The following is a 13,578-nucleotide window of genomic DNA, read 5'->3' on the forward strand; positions in this document are numbered from 1 at the left end:
CCTCTCGCCCAGCAAGCGCACCAAGGGGCGAGGGCTGCACGCACGGCCCGCGGGGCCCTTCGCGCCTTCCCAGGAGAAGCCGCCCGCCTCCCGAGCGTTTCTCTCCCCCTACCCGGGACCGACACTCGCCCGCTCGCCCGGAACACGTGAAATAAAGTACAAAGGACGAGGCGGCGGGGAGGGGGCTGGAGAAGCCGCGGACGAATGGGAAGAGGCGAGCCGAGGCGGCGTCGGCGTCAGCAGGGATTGCAGCGACGCAGCCCGGCCCGCATCGGAGACGGAAGGTCGCGCGCAGAAGCGCACGCCGAGGGCCGCGCAGCCGGACGCCGGGGTCCCCAACCCTCGGCGTCTGTCTCTCCGGGGGAGTGGCTTTCCGGAGCGCCAAGGCGAGGCAACAGGGAGGCGGCGCAGCCTGTGCGCAGAGGCCCGGCGAGGCCGGCGCGCTTACAGCCTCCAAGCGGCTGCCAGGCTCCAGGGAGCGGCAGAAGCGGCGCGGCAGCGACCGCTTCTTGTCCCGCTGCGGCTGCTCCGGGCAGGAGGGCCTGGCTCGCCGTGGGGAGGAAGGGAGAATGAGGCCGGGGGTCGCCGGGAGGGGGCGGTGTCGGCCCCGCCCCGCCCCTGCGCGCCAAGGGAGCTGTCCGTTCAGCACCACGGAGCAGCCGCAGCAGGCGCAGGCAGGGGGGCGAAGCGGCGGCAGAGAACGATCTCTGGGTTGCCCAAAGGCAAAGGCGCGCTTCGGGGGTGGGCAGCTTGGCCCCCACCAAGGGCGCAAAAGTCACGCCTCTGCAGTCCGGCTCGCAGTGGCTGGCAGCCCGCGGTCTCTCCGCGTCCCCCAGGCCGCTCCTCCGCTCTTCTATTAGAAGTGTTATCAGAACGCCCAGTAGGGCTTGGAGGGGAGAAAGACGGAGAGAGCCTGCGAGAGTTGCAGGATGAAAGAGGGGGGCAACGGAGGAGGGAGGGAGGAGGAGGCAGAAGGGAAAGCAACCAGCGCTGGAAGGAAGGCAGACGGACTGATCGAGAAGAAAGCGGGGAGGCAAGGCAGAGTAGACCCGACGTTGATGGCCCCGCGACCATGGGTGCCAGGGGCAATGGGTGCCATGCAGCGTGCATGGTTTTGACACCGAAATTTGTGGGTGCCCAGCCCCTTCATGGGGAATGTTGTGGGTGCTCGGGCACCCAGGGCCCCAGGGCGCTGGCACCTATGCTGCAGAGGAAGTCACTAGCGGAGAACAAGACGCGAACTGTTCGAGTTTCTGGTCTATGCTCTCCCGGCTTTGGAGGCACGGATACAGATTCTTGCCAATCTGCTTTCTAAACGTGACTATTGACAGTTTTCCAGACTGTATTCCGCAGTCAGAGCTACCGGTAGCTTCGGGTAGGTGGGAATAGCCAATTTTCTTTCAGGTCTTGATAACCATGCAAAAAATGCAGGCATGTGGAAGCAACAAAAATGAGGGTCAAAACGATGTCTTCAAATATTAAATTATTAGTATCTGTTGAAAAATTACTTCATGTCAGCCATTCTTTTGTATTCACAGCAGAAACCAATGCATGCTTACTCATAAGTCAATCTCATTATGTTCAGTGGCGTTGCAACCGGGGGGGGGGCGGTGCACTCCCGGTGCCACGTCTCTGGGGTGACAAGGCGGTGCCCCACCGAGGCGGCGCAAGAAGCCATCATGCACGCTACATAGCGACACCCCGCCCCTGGGTGCACATCATGTTTGCCACTCTGGGTGGCAGCTTCCTCCACCACTGGGGCTTAGCTGCCTTCCCAGGGTCTCTATAAAATTAACCTAAAGATTGGGTATTGGAGGCAACTTATCTTTGTGGGTATGTATGTGTGGACACTGTAAGGCAGCACACAATGCATACTAGTGTAGGATGGCTTGCTTTGAACTATAATTGTTAAGACAACAATGTTTTCCCCCAACTATATATATTTTACATTTTATTTCATTCCATTAATCTGTTGGAGATAAATGTGTTGTACATGATCCTTTTCCCCAAGCATTTTTTCCTCACAACAATCCTGCGAGGTAGGCTAGACTATGACGCTCTGGTTACAAACTCTCTCACCAGGAAGAAAGCCATTCTATTATCTTTCATCTTGCCCCAAATTCTTGCCCTCTAGTACAACCACACCATAGGTCAGAGGTTCCCAAACCTTTTTCAAAGAGGGCCAGATTTGATGATGTGAACATACGTGAAGGCCGACCAAAGTTGAGCTGTTTTTTTAGGATTGAAGTTTGTCCCGAAGTTGTTGAGCTTTGGACATGCCTGCCATAGGTGGACATACGATCCAATTTCTAAACATCTCCATCAACACCTTGGGGAAGCATATATTATATTATCTTTTGGGTATTTGATTCGGAGGTGCTCCCATGTTTGAGGCGGCCCTGAACCAGGTGCCTTCTGGGGGCCCCTCTGCCCCTGCCATCCCACTGCTCTCCCTCCTGCTAGCTGGATGGGTGGCAGGCAAGCAAATGACGGCAGGGAGGTTGGCTGGCAGATGCTACACTGGGCTAGCTAGCTCCCCTGAAGTTCCAGTAGCCTGTCTTTTTATTTATTTTTAAATTGCTAATCCCAAGGGAAGAGAGGCAAGGAGACCTGCCTATCAGATGCCAGCTCTGCATGGGGCCCCTTGAACAGGGTGCCAGGTGTCTGGCCCTAGCAGTGCCCCTGATTCAGTTAAGGCATTTTCATTTACTCAGGGATTTTAATGATTTGCATTTTATGTATTAGAACAATGCTCTGCTTTAAAAACACTGGGAATAAGTAATACCTGTGTTTCTTAATAGTTCCAACATCATTACTGTTCCTTGTTTTAATTTGCATTGTAAACTGTTCTGGAATACTGTAAATACTTTCTTTATTGATGTTTGACATTTATATCCTGCCTCTCCTCCATCATGGAACCCAAGTGCCATACATATGACTTCCAGGCAGTCACTCATAAGATGAAGAGCCGTACATACTTACCTATAAAAAATTGCCTACCTGGTATGAAAGTTGTACATTGTGCAACAGGAGGATAGCCAGGTACTATTAAGGAAGGACCAGAAGAAACACTGTGCTGACTTGCATTAGGAACTCTGCCAGGGTGTTGTGTATAATTTTGTAAATAAAGTTAACATCATCTGCATGGAGCCAGAATTCAGCAGTCAAGATGCAACGGATAAAACAATAAGGGTCCCCCCCTCTCCAAGGTTCATCGCTCAGCAGAGATCTGATCCCAAGTTGAAGTCCAGCCTACATTCACCACGACTCAGTTTTGCCAATTCAGGTAGCAACCAATTGTTGCAACAGCAACAAGAAGAAGAATTTGGACTTCACTCCCCTTAAGGAATCTCAAAGCAGCTAACATTCTCCTTTCCCTTCCTCCCCCACAATAAACACTCTGCGAGGTGAGTGAGGCTGAGAGACTTCAGAGAAGTGTGACTAGCCCAAGGTCACCCAGCAGCTGCATGTGGAGGAGCGGAGATGTGAACCCGGTTCACCAGATTATGAGTCCACCGCTCTTAACCACTACACCATATAATAACAATACGGTGGTTCAATCATATTGCAGGGTTGGTTTCAAAAATAATAATTCTAGAATAATGCTCCAAAACAGCTAAACATTTTTCTTCAATCTTTAGTCTAAGGTTCTTTACTCTCATATATAACACTTTTTGTAACATACCTGCTTTCCAAGTTGCCCAATAACATTTTCTGCAGAGTATAGACTTCTAGATTTTTAAGCAAAACCACACATTCTACTTGTGCTTGTAAGTTGATTCCCAAAGCTGCAATTAAAACTTTTGAGGCTGATCTAATAAGCTTTATTCAAGGCTATTTTTTTTCTTGTGAACAACAGTGCCAATGAGTTACTATTTCAGATTATTTTCACAGCCCTTTTTGTGACAAGAATATATTTCTTGGCAGGTTTGTTATTGTACTATATCCACCACTGCATAGATAATTCCATTTTCCATTTTTAATATAAAGTTGGCTAATCCTACTTTTTCCATGTAGGTCATGCTCAACTCAAAGTTTGCAGGTTGTTGGTTTAATAAATTCATATTAATCCCACTGTACTTCTGTCTTTGGTGGTGGTGGGTTGATATTTCAACAAGTTTTTTTTTAATAAAAAAAATCACCCTCTCCCCCAATATCACATGAATTTAACCACTTTGCGATCATTTCTTATTACCATGATTGTTGCATGTTTTCTATATTTCTGGACTAGTATTATGAAAATATTTTTTGCATTTGATTCTTTACTCTCTTTTTTTAGGTCATTGCTTTCCTTTTAGCTAGCTTTGTACTTTTTAATGGCTAAGAAGATTTAGCCTGTTATTTGCAGTTCATCATTGTTGTTATTTAGTTGTTTAGTCATGTCTGACTCTTCGTGACCCCATAATTAGAGTTAAATCTATGTGTAACTAATTAAACCAGATACAAAAAGTTATTTGAATTCATCCAAGAAATACTGTGCCACTGCTGCCTCCTAATATCTCATCTGACTATCTTTGCACAATCTTTTGTCAAGAAACATTCCCAATAAGAGATTGTTTTATTTTTTTGCTATTGTAACTTTTCTTAAAGGTGAAGAAATTGTATCTCTATTACCAATGCCATAAAATACATACATCAAATTTCCTTCTGTGCCAAACATTGTGTGCCTTCATATTCTAACGCATGCTCAATTTTTTTGTTTTATTAGAACTTTTTAAATATACTGTAAATGGTCAATATTGTAAATCCATATAAATGGGGTTATGACCAGGTTTTTCCCTACCCTGGCAGCATTAAGGCGCTCTATTTAACATTCTGTGTTTCTTTGAATGTTTCTTTCAGTAATCAGTTTTTCTAGCTCCAAACTACACAACAACCTAAACTTCAACTGAGTGTACTAGGCTTGTCCAGAATTTTAGTTGTTAATACTCAACATCCCCAGTCAAACACTGTCCAGAAACTAAATTTTGTTTCTGAGATCACGATAATCTCTTTGCAAGCATTTCAGATTTCACAGAACTTCCTAGTTTTTCTTCTTCTAACACAGGAGTTGCATCGATCCGCATGGCCATTCTCTCTTCCTGGTGTGTTCTTCCTTGCTTGGTAACAGCCAGTCTTGTTAAGTTGGAGCTAGCTTTATAAAACGGAAATCTGAGTTCTTTAATTGGTTCCATTCTTGTAGTACCTTTCACTCTAGATTGAACGAGACCACTGCTTCTTTGCACTGAAAGCTCCAGTACAGATGTCTTTATGTGAAACGAAGACTGTGTTTTTGAGATCATGCAACTGGGTGACTAAAGATAACACTCACAGAGGTAGACATAGTTCAGACTGCTGTCAATAATGGCCCCTGCATTTTTATTCATTGTTTTGTATATAAATATAATAAATAATAATAAATAATTTACTGGTCTCAAAAGTGCACTAAGTTTCTTAGTGTGTGCTGGTTTATATCAGCTTATCAAATAATTCCAGTTTATAGCTATAATTTTATAAAATACCTAGAGGAACCCAAATAGCCCACAGCTTAACATAAAAATACAAACAGTTGTAAATGGCATCAAGGAAAAATAAAGAGATTTTGACTTCGAACTGCTTGTACAGTTTTGGAATTTGCACATAAATCCATCAGTTCAATCCAAAGGCCCTTTTCATACCCTAAGGAAGAGAGAGAATACAGCAGATAGCAAGTAAGTTCATTGTTATGCACAATTTAAAAAATCTTTTAGGCTTCTTTCTTCTAATACAGTATATGTACAGTATATGTCCAAGGTTGATACTGCAAAAAATGTTCATAGATATTTAAAAGCAATTAATTGGCAAGATAATCTAATTCAAGAACAAACAGATACAGGAATTCATCCTGCACCTTTTTTGCAGTACTCCTGAGACAAGCAAGTTTGACTGGACTAGATGAACCTTTGGGGTTCCTTCCAACTTTACAATTCTATGACGTTTGAAAGCTAGCTATACAACCAAGAGTGCAACATATTACTGTTCAAAAGCAATTCCTCCTAATGTTCTAAAAAAAGGTAAAGTGTAAAGGGACCCATGACAGGCCTGACAGTTAAGTCCAGTTGCGAATGACTCTGGGGTTGCGGCGCTCATCTCGCTTTACTGGCCAAGGGAGCCGACGTTTGTCCACAGACAGTTTTTCCGGGTCATGTGGCCAGCATGACTAAGCTGCTTCTGGCAAAACCAGAGGGGCGCATGGAAATGCTGTTTACCTTCCTGCTGGGCTTTCAAACTGCTAGGTGGGCAAGAGCTGGGACCGAGCAACGGGAGCTCACCCCATCACGGGGATTCAAACCGCCGACCTTCTGATTGGCAAGCCCTAGGCTCAGTGGTTTAGACTACTGATCTTTAAAAAGGGGGGACAGGCTGGGGACTGATATGTGTCAAAATCCCAGCAAACTGCTTTCCAATGTGTTGCTAATTAACAGCTACTAGTTATCAAACACATACTATACAGTACTAATTGTGAGAATTATGTTGTGTAAGTTAAGCCACGACAAACACAACATTGATTTCTTATCAATGTGGCAGCACACACATTACTTAAGGAGCAAATGCAGATTGGCATGGAGCTACAGTCCACCTTCTTTTTTCAGGCCCAGCCATTTAAAAAAATCTGGCCCCATATAGAAAGCTTTTTTTGTGTTTGTTTGTTTGTGTGTGTGTGTGCTTTTAAGAGCTGTCTCGCTCTTGAGCAGTCTAGACTCTTATTACCCAGCAAAATTATCTGGCTTCCCAGGGTTCCTTCACTTGACTCATGCATTGGACTTTTGCCCCAGCAGATTCTTAGCTCACTTGCATACTGAAGTAAAAGTGATCAGTGTTAGGATCTCTTACTCACAAGTAGGACCCTGGTAGGGACACATGCCTGACTGGCATGTTCTCTCCCTCCTGGTTGATCGTTTGGGAGCTTCAAAAGCCTTCTTCAGCCCGAACATCACAGCGACTGATGCCAACTGACATCAGCGCACTTATGGCTCTGCAGAGTTTGCGCAATTGCGTAACAGAACTCAGTAGCACAGCATTTGGCTAATCTACGTTTATTTACATATAAACACACACGGAGCACTGTAACATGGCTCCGTCTCTCTCTAGTATCAGGCAGCAAAGTTGGCATCAGTCGCTGTGATGTTCGGGCTGAAGAAAGCTTTTGAAGCTCCCGAACGATCGACCAGGAGGGAGAGAACATGCCAGTCGGGCATGTGTCTCTACCAGGGTCCTACCTGCGAGTAAGAGATCCTAACAATCAGAGCTTGAACAAAGCTAAGCAAGACCAATAGGGGTTAAAAATACGAATCTCCCCTGAAAAGTAATTTTCTCCTATAAAAGGGTTCTCTCTTAAAGGAGTTATGAAGGAATACATATTATGAACCAATTCAGTTGCATTCTCAAACTCTTAGTACAGAATTTATGGATAGCATTGAAGATCTAGAGTTTGGTCATTTTTATTTCATATTTCAGCCTTTTACGGACATTCCCAAAAGGAGATCTTCAAAAATTAACAAAATCTAACAACAAATTAGCCTTGTAAAATAAAATAATAATACCAACCATATATCCTTTCGCTGTAGATTCCTCAAGACCACAGGATGAATGCTAATGAGAAAAACAGAAAAAGAAACAAAAACTATAAAGTAAGGTCAAAAAGAAAAGAAGAAAAAGAAGAAAGAAGATGTAAGATATGCAATATTGATTCAGCGGTATCAAACCTCAGATTGCTAGAACACTATTTTTAAAAATGCAGTGGGACATATTATACTGCTTTTCATAATTTCCATATGTTTTCATGAATCAGGGGAAATAAATCCATTGTCCTAGCAACATTCACATTCCTAACCATTTCCTAGCAACATTCACATTCCTAAATATTCAATGCTGGCAAATCCCACTTTACGTCTATCATATTTTTAGTACCACCAATGCTAACGTCCAACACTTTTTATGGCACCGGCACTCATGCAGCAGAAAGATTGGGCTATTGGAGCACTTATTTCCTAGCATAGTTTTTCGATCAGGCTGTAAGGGCACCAAGCCCCGTGGCATTACTTTTAAACTAACAAAGACATGCGAAAGTTAAACAGAATGGAACTAGACAAATCTGTCCATTCTAACACTGGAGTCTCTTGGGTGTGGCCTCCCAGAATTTTCAAAGGTTGATCATATCCAGAATTTAGACGTGGTACTTCCTGGGTCTAAGACCTGTGTGTTGTCGCACCATCTTGCCCCATACAGAATGACTTCTTTGTCCCATATAGAAGAGCTGCTTTGCAAAAAGCGTGCAATGCGAGTTCTAGTTCTACCTGATCCACCTATTTTATCTTTGACAGGATTGTTGATGTCGTGGTCCTACTTCTACCACATTACAGGTAACTTGCATCTTTTGCTCGTTATATTTGCACAATTGCAGCTTTACATGGACCACCAAAAATAATTAAATGAATGTCACACATGTGGGGAAAGGGGGTGGGGTGGAGGGGAGGGAAATGGCCAACAATGCCATCAGCTATTGAGAGAGTGGTTGGGTGTAGTTGGAGAGACGGTGGAGTGTGGGGAGAGAGTGGAGGAGATAGCAGGGAGTTTGGGCGGTGGCTGGAGATAGATTGGAGGAGGCAGGAGAAACTTGTGGAGGAGTTGGTTGGAGAGTCTGCAGAATGGCCCCAAAATGCAGGGCCTCAGCATCAGCTACTGAAAAACCAAAGAAGCAGAGAGTGGTTCCCATGCTGGAAGAGAACGTGGCTATGCTGGACTGCTTGAGGGCTGGCATGTGCGTCGTGGCATGCAAATATGGCCAGAATGAATCCAGCATCCATGCCATCAAGGCGGCTGAGAAGGAGATCTGTAGTGCTGTGGCAGCAAGCAAAGGTGATCACCCACATGCCCTAAAAGGGAAGGACAATTATCCCCCTCCTGTCCTGTGTATTGGCACTCCAACAAAGAGGCCAGGGTGACTAGAGTAACAATTCTGGGCTGGTTCCGCAAGTTATTCATTCCAGAGGTGAGATGTTCTCTCAATGAGAAACACCTGGAGTTTAGGGCATGGGTATGCAAACTAAGGCCCGGGGGCCAGATCCGGCCCAATCGCCTTCTAAATCCGGCCCGCAGACGGTCCGGGAATCAGCGTGTGTAAGAGAGAGGGCTTGCAGAGAGCAGCCCACTCTGCTTACTTCCATCAGATGGGAGAGCAGCAGCAAGTCTGGGAGTTTAAATCAGGAACAGGAAGGGTTAAGACGGGTCCAGGGCTCTGCAGAGTCCTGGTGGCTCAGCTCCAGGCTGGTAGCAGGGAAGCAGGGGAGGAGCTAGCTTCAGCAGGGGCTGGAAAGGAGGTAGACCGGCACCTCAGGAGCCTGGTTTGGGACCACGGAGGACCCATAGAGCAAGGAGGAGGGGCGTTTGGATGCCCAGGCTTAAAAGGGGGGTCAGAGCCCACGAGACGCCATTGTGGGCTTCTGCCCCATGCAGAGCAGACATGATTTGAGACATCTCATCACTGTATATAGCATGCACAATAAAACTCTGAAAAATCCAGAGGATGTGTGGAGTGCTTACTCGGGAGTAGCCAACACCCATCTGTGACAGCAAGCCCACAATCTTTTGATGGCTACCCCGAGGGAAGAGGGCTGCAAATGTAGCAGCCGGCATGAAGTTGGCAGCATCTAAAACAGAAGAGAGAGATGCCAAGGGAGGATTGGCATGCGTGAGGGGAGTAGCAGAGAGCAAGCTGCAGCCAGCACCCTGCAACTATGGAACGGCTCAAGCACCAGGTAGGCACCCGGGCACAGGGGAAGCCAGGCTTAGTGAACCGAGCAGCTCTGAACACAGCCAAGCCGGAGGAGCGGAGGCTGGACAAGCAGAGAGGACACTCGGGACGGACCAGCACTTTGTAGGGCGACCCTCAGCACAAGCTGGCTCTAAGGCTGAGAGGCATGGTGGCGTGGAAGTGCAGGAGGCTGAGAGGCGAGTCCGGGCAGAGGGGACAGACGGAGGGGAAAGGCAGCGGCCACAAGTTCCCATACAGTCCCGGGGAGGCAGCTGCAGCCCAGCACAGACCCCTCCAGCCAGATGTGATGCAGAGGGACAAAGCCCACGCGCGGGTACTTTCAAACGCTGACGCGGGAAAACAGAGGGAAGAGAAAGGCGGGAGATGCCTTTACAATGCACCCAGCCACTGGCTGGAACACTGCCCCCAGAGGAAGGAATGGCGAGAGCAGGCAGGCACAGACACAAGCCTGGATGCCAGATCAGGAGGGGAGGGGCCAGGCAGAGCACCAACAACTGAGCCCTCCTGTAACACCCCACAGCACGACAAAGAGATGGAAGTAAGTCTGCAGCTGCCAAGAGGCCAGACCCAGGAGACAGTCGGGCTTCTCTGCAGGGGCAGCAGCAATGATTTCCTATCGGTGGACTTTGCTAGGCAGAATCAGATTCCCCTTTTCCCAAGGAAGCTTCCCATGAGCGTCTCGGCCATAGACGGCAGGGAATTGCAGGAGGGTGAGGTCACGCAACAGACCCCCTCTCTGAAGAGGACAGTGAATAGACACTTTTACCCAGAACATACGGAGGGACTTGAGGGAGGGAGAGGGGGCAGGGGAAGGGCTTGCAGAGAAAGAGGGGTTACTCTTTAGCAATGATGCCCGGTATATGCCCCAGGACTCCCTCAGAGGGAAGATTCTCAGGCAATATCATGACAACCCCACGGAGGGGCATGCAGTACATGTCTTCACGAGGCTCACACCCAGTAAGGCCAGTCTTGGGCGAAACCCCAGAGCCTTCCCAGAGCAGGGGGAGGGGGAGATTGGGGGACCACCCATTGAGGCATGGGGTGAGAGGAGGGAGACAGTACACCAACAACTGGATGGAGACGTGGCAAGGGGCAATGAGGCTTACAAGGAGGGGGCAGACCATCACAGGGGACTGGAGAAGGTCTTCCACGGAGGGGACAGGGTCTGGCTGTGGTCAGAAGGCCTTCCCATGGGGGGAAGGGGGAAGAAGCTGGCACCCAGAAGGCTGGGGCCCTTCAAGGTTCTGACACAGATCAACCCTGTCACCTTCAGGGGGGAAGTACCTACAGCGAGGAAGGTCCATCCCGTGGGTCAAAGGTCTTTGCTCTCGCACTTTAGGGAAAGCCCAAGGTTCAGAGGACGTGACACACATCCAACACAAGACGCTGACAGGAGGGAGGGGGAGGAAATCACACAAACGACACTAGACAGAAGGGTGGAGGGAGAAGGCAGCCAAGAGGTTCCAGAAAGAAAGGAAGAGGAGGAGGTCTACAGTGCCACAGCGAGCCCGGGCTCCCGGTGGGGGGAGGGGGGGTTAAAATGTCTGATGGCCAGGCAGGACACTCCTGCTTCCCAAAACGCGGAGGCACCTATGCACACCATGCAAGGGGAGGGCCGCACACTGGAACTGCACGCTCCTTTCTCCCACAGATCCGAACCACCACATGTCAGTAGCACAGGGGACACAGAGGGGGAGGGCGATCCCAGGTGGGGAGCTTGGGAGACGCAGACCCAAGGAGCCCTCCGGGAATCGGAAGCAATTGTCCAGAGAGAGGAGGAGGATGACAACGGAGGGAACTACATGGACCAGCCACCCAGCACCAACTGGGAACAGGATTTTACACACACTACAGCAGAGGAGGAAGACCTGTCAGGCTTCCAGCCCTCTTTACAGACATCAGACCAGGCAACCCAGGCCTCAGAAAGGGGGGAGGGGGGAGCCTGGAGGGGGAGTGGATGTAAGAGAGAGGGCTTGCAGAGAGCAGCCCACTCTGCTTACTTCCATCAGATGGGAGAGCAGCAGCAAGTCTGGGAGTTTAAATCAGGAACAGGAAGGGTTAAGACGGGTCCAGGGCTCTGCAGAGTCCTGGTGGCTCAGCTCCAGGCTGGTAGCAGGGAAGCAGGGGAGGAGCTAGCTTCAGCAGGGGCTGGAAAGGAGGTAGACCGGCACCTCAGGAGCCTGGTTTGGGACCACGGAGGACCCATAGAGCAAGGAGGAGGGGCGTTTGGATGCCCAGGCTTAAAAGGGGGGTCAGAGCCCACGAGACGCCATTGTGGGCTTCTGCCCCATGCAGAGCAGACATGATTTGAGACATCTCACCACTGTATATAGCATGCACAATAAAACTCTGAAAAGTCCAGAGGATGTGTGGAGTGCTTACTCGGGAGTAGCCAACACCCATCTGTGACAGCGTGTTTTTACATGAGTAGAATGTGCCCTTTTATTTAAAATGCATCTCTGGGTTATTTGTGGGGCATAGGAATTTGTTCTTCTTTTTTTCCAAATTATAGTCCGGCCCCCCAAAAGGTCTGGGGGAAAGCAGACCAGCCCCCTGCTGAAAAAGTTGGCTGACCCCTGGTTTAGAGTGCTGCTGCTTAGGAACAATGCTCCTGTACACCCCAAGGCACTCCCCTTTGCACACAGCAAATAAGAGGTTGTCCCTCTCTTCCCTTCTCCCTCATCCAGCCTCTGGATCAAGGTATGATCTGCTGCTTGACCTGCTGCTTACCCAAAGCTCATCTTCTTCTGAATGATTTGGGAAAACCCAGCCAGATGGGCAGGGTATAAATAATAAAATTATGATTGTTGTTATTAACATGATGGATACTGATCTGGATCTTAACCTCCTGAAACCCCTCTTGTCCTCATATTATCCACAGAAGCATCATCCAGCAAGCGAGAGGAGGAAGACAAGTAAGTGCAGCATTTTTTAACAGTTTTTTTTAAGTTGTTCTGGCTTTACGTGATTTTGTGTATATGTGTGATAGCCAGGAACATAACCCTCACGTAAGATGTGAGTTACCTGGACTTAGGAGAATTCTAATGACAATGTGCATTTTTCCAAAATAGATTAAAATCTGAAGCTAAAAAATAAATACTGAGAAGTCCAGAATTTACACCATTGATTGGTTTGAGAATAAACTACCTTTTCCTCAATTTCTTTGAGCTGCCGCTTCTGAAGTTCAATTTTCTCTTCCAGCTCTCGAATTCTCTGGAAAAAACAGGAATATTTTTTTTTCAAGGTAAAAAGGCATTTCCTAAACAATATCCAGCTTTTTTTAAAAAAAAATTATGATATTGGATTTTACATAAAGAAAAAAAGAAAATGAAAAATGAAAAATTTAAGCATAAAAAGAAAAAATAGAACAATACAAAACAATATCATCACATCTTATTTCTTCATAGTTCTTCACTTCCCCTTCTTGCCATCCTATTATAATTAACTCATAACCTTTCCAAATCTTAGCTAAATATCATAAAATTACATCTTAACTCCCATTTCGTATTCTATTTATAAGTAATTCTTATTCATTTTATATAAAAAAGTGAAGGAAAAAAATGGAAAGAAAAAAACCCACAATAAAAAAAAGACATAATCATATTTTTCAATTTCTAGTCTAAGCATTTTCGGACTTCCTCATTCCCCCTTCTTGAGTTCCTTGTTATTCACTATTTATTGCAGTTTCTAAATCTAAAATTACAATATCCAGCTTTTACACACTAGAGAGCAGGAGCCGCCAACATGGTGCCCCAGATGTGCCTGGGCTTCAGGTCCCATCTGCC

General features: G+C 47.1%; 1 protein-coding gene across 2 annotated transcripts in view; it reads right to left on the reverse strand.

Annotated features, from left to right (window-relative positions):
• Positions 1-3,960: 3,960 nt before the first annotated feature.
• Positions 3,961-13,578, reverse strand: part of JAKMIP1 (janus kinase and microtubule interacting protein 1) — a 112,969-nt gene continuing 103,351 nt past the window's right edge. The window contains exons 19-21 of one of the 2 annotated variants that reach the window (XM_035113222.2): positions 12,941-13,006; positions 7,567-7,611; positions 3,961-5,658 (exon numbers count right to left, since the gene is read on the reverse strand). In XM_035113222.2, the coding sequence (XP_034969113.2) occupies positions 5,629-5,658; positions 7,567-7,611; positions 12,941-13,006 (141 nt within the window). In that variant the 3' untranslated portion in view covers positions 3,961-5,628. Of the gene's footprint in view, positions 5,659-7,566; positions 7,643-12,940; positions 13,007-13,578 lie in introns of both variants that reach the window. The other variant, XM_060279034.1, reaches the window with a different exon arrangement.

The sequence above is a fragment of the Zootoca vivipara genome, chromosome 9 (genome assembly GCF_963506605.1).
Source record: "Zootoca vivipara chromosome 9, rZooViv1.1, whole genome shotgun sequence".
Classification (NCBI taxonomy): Eukaryota; Metazoa; Chordata; class Lepidosauria; order Squamata; family Lacertidae; genus Zootoca; species Zootoca vivipara.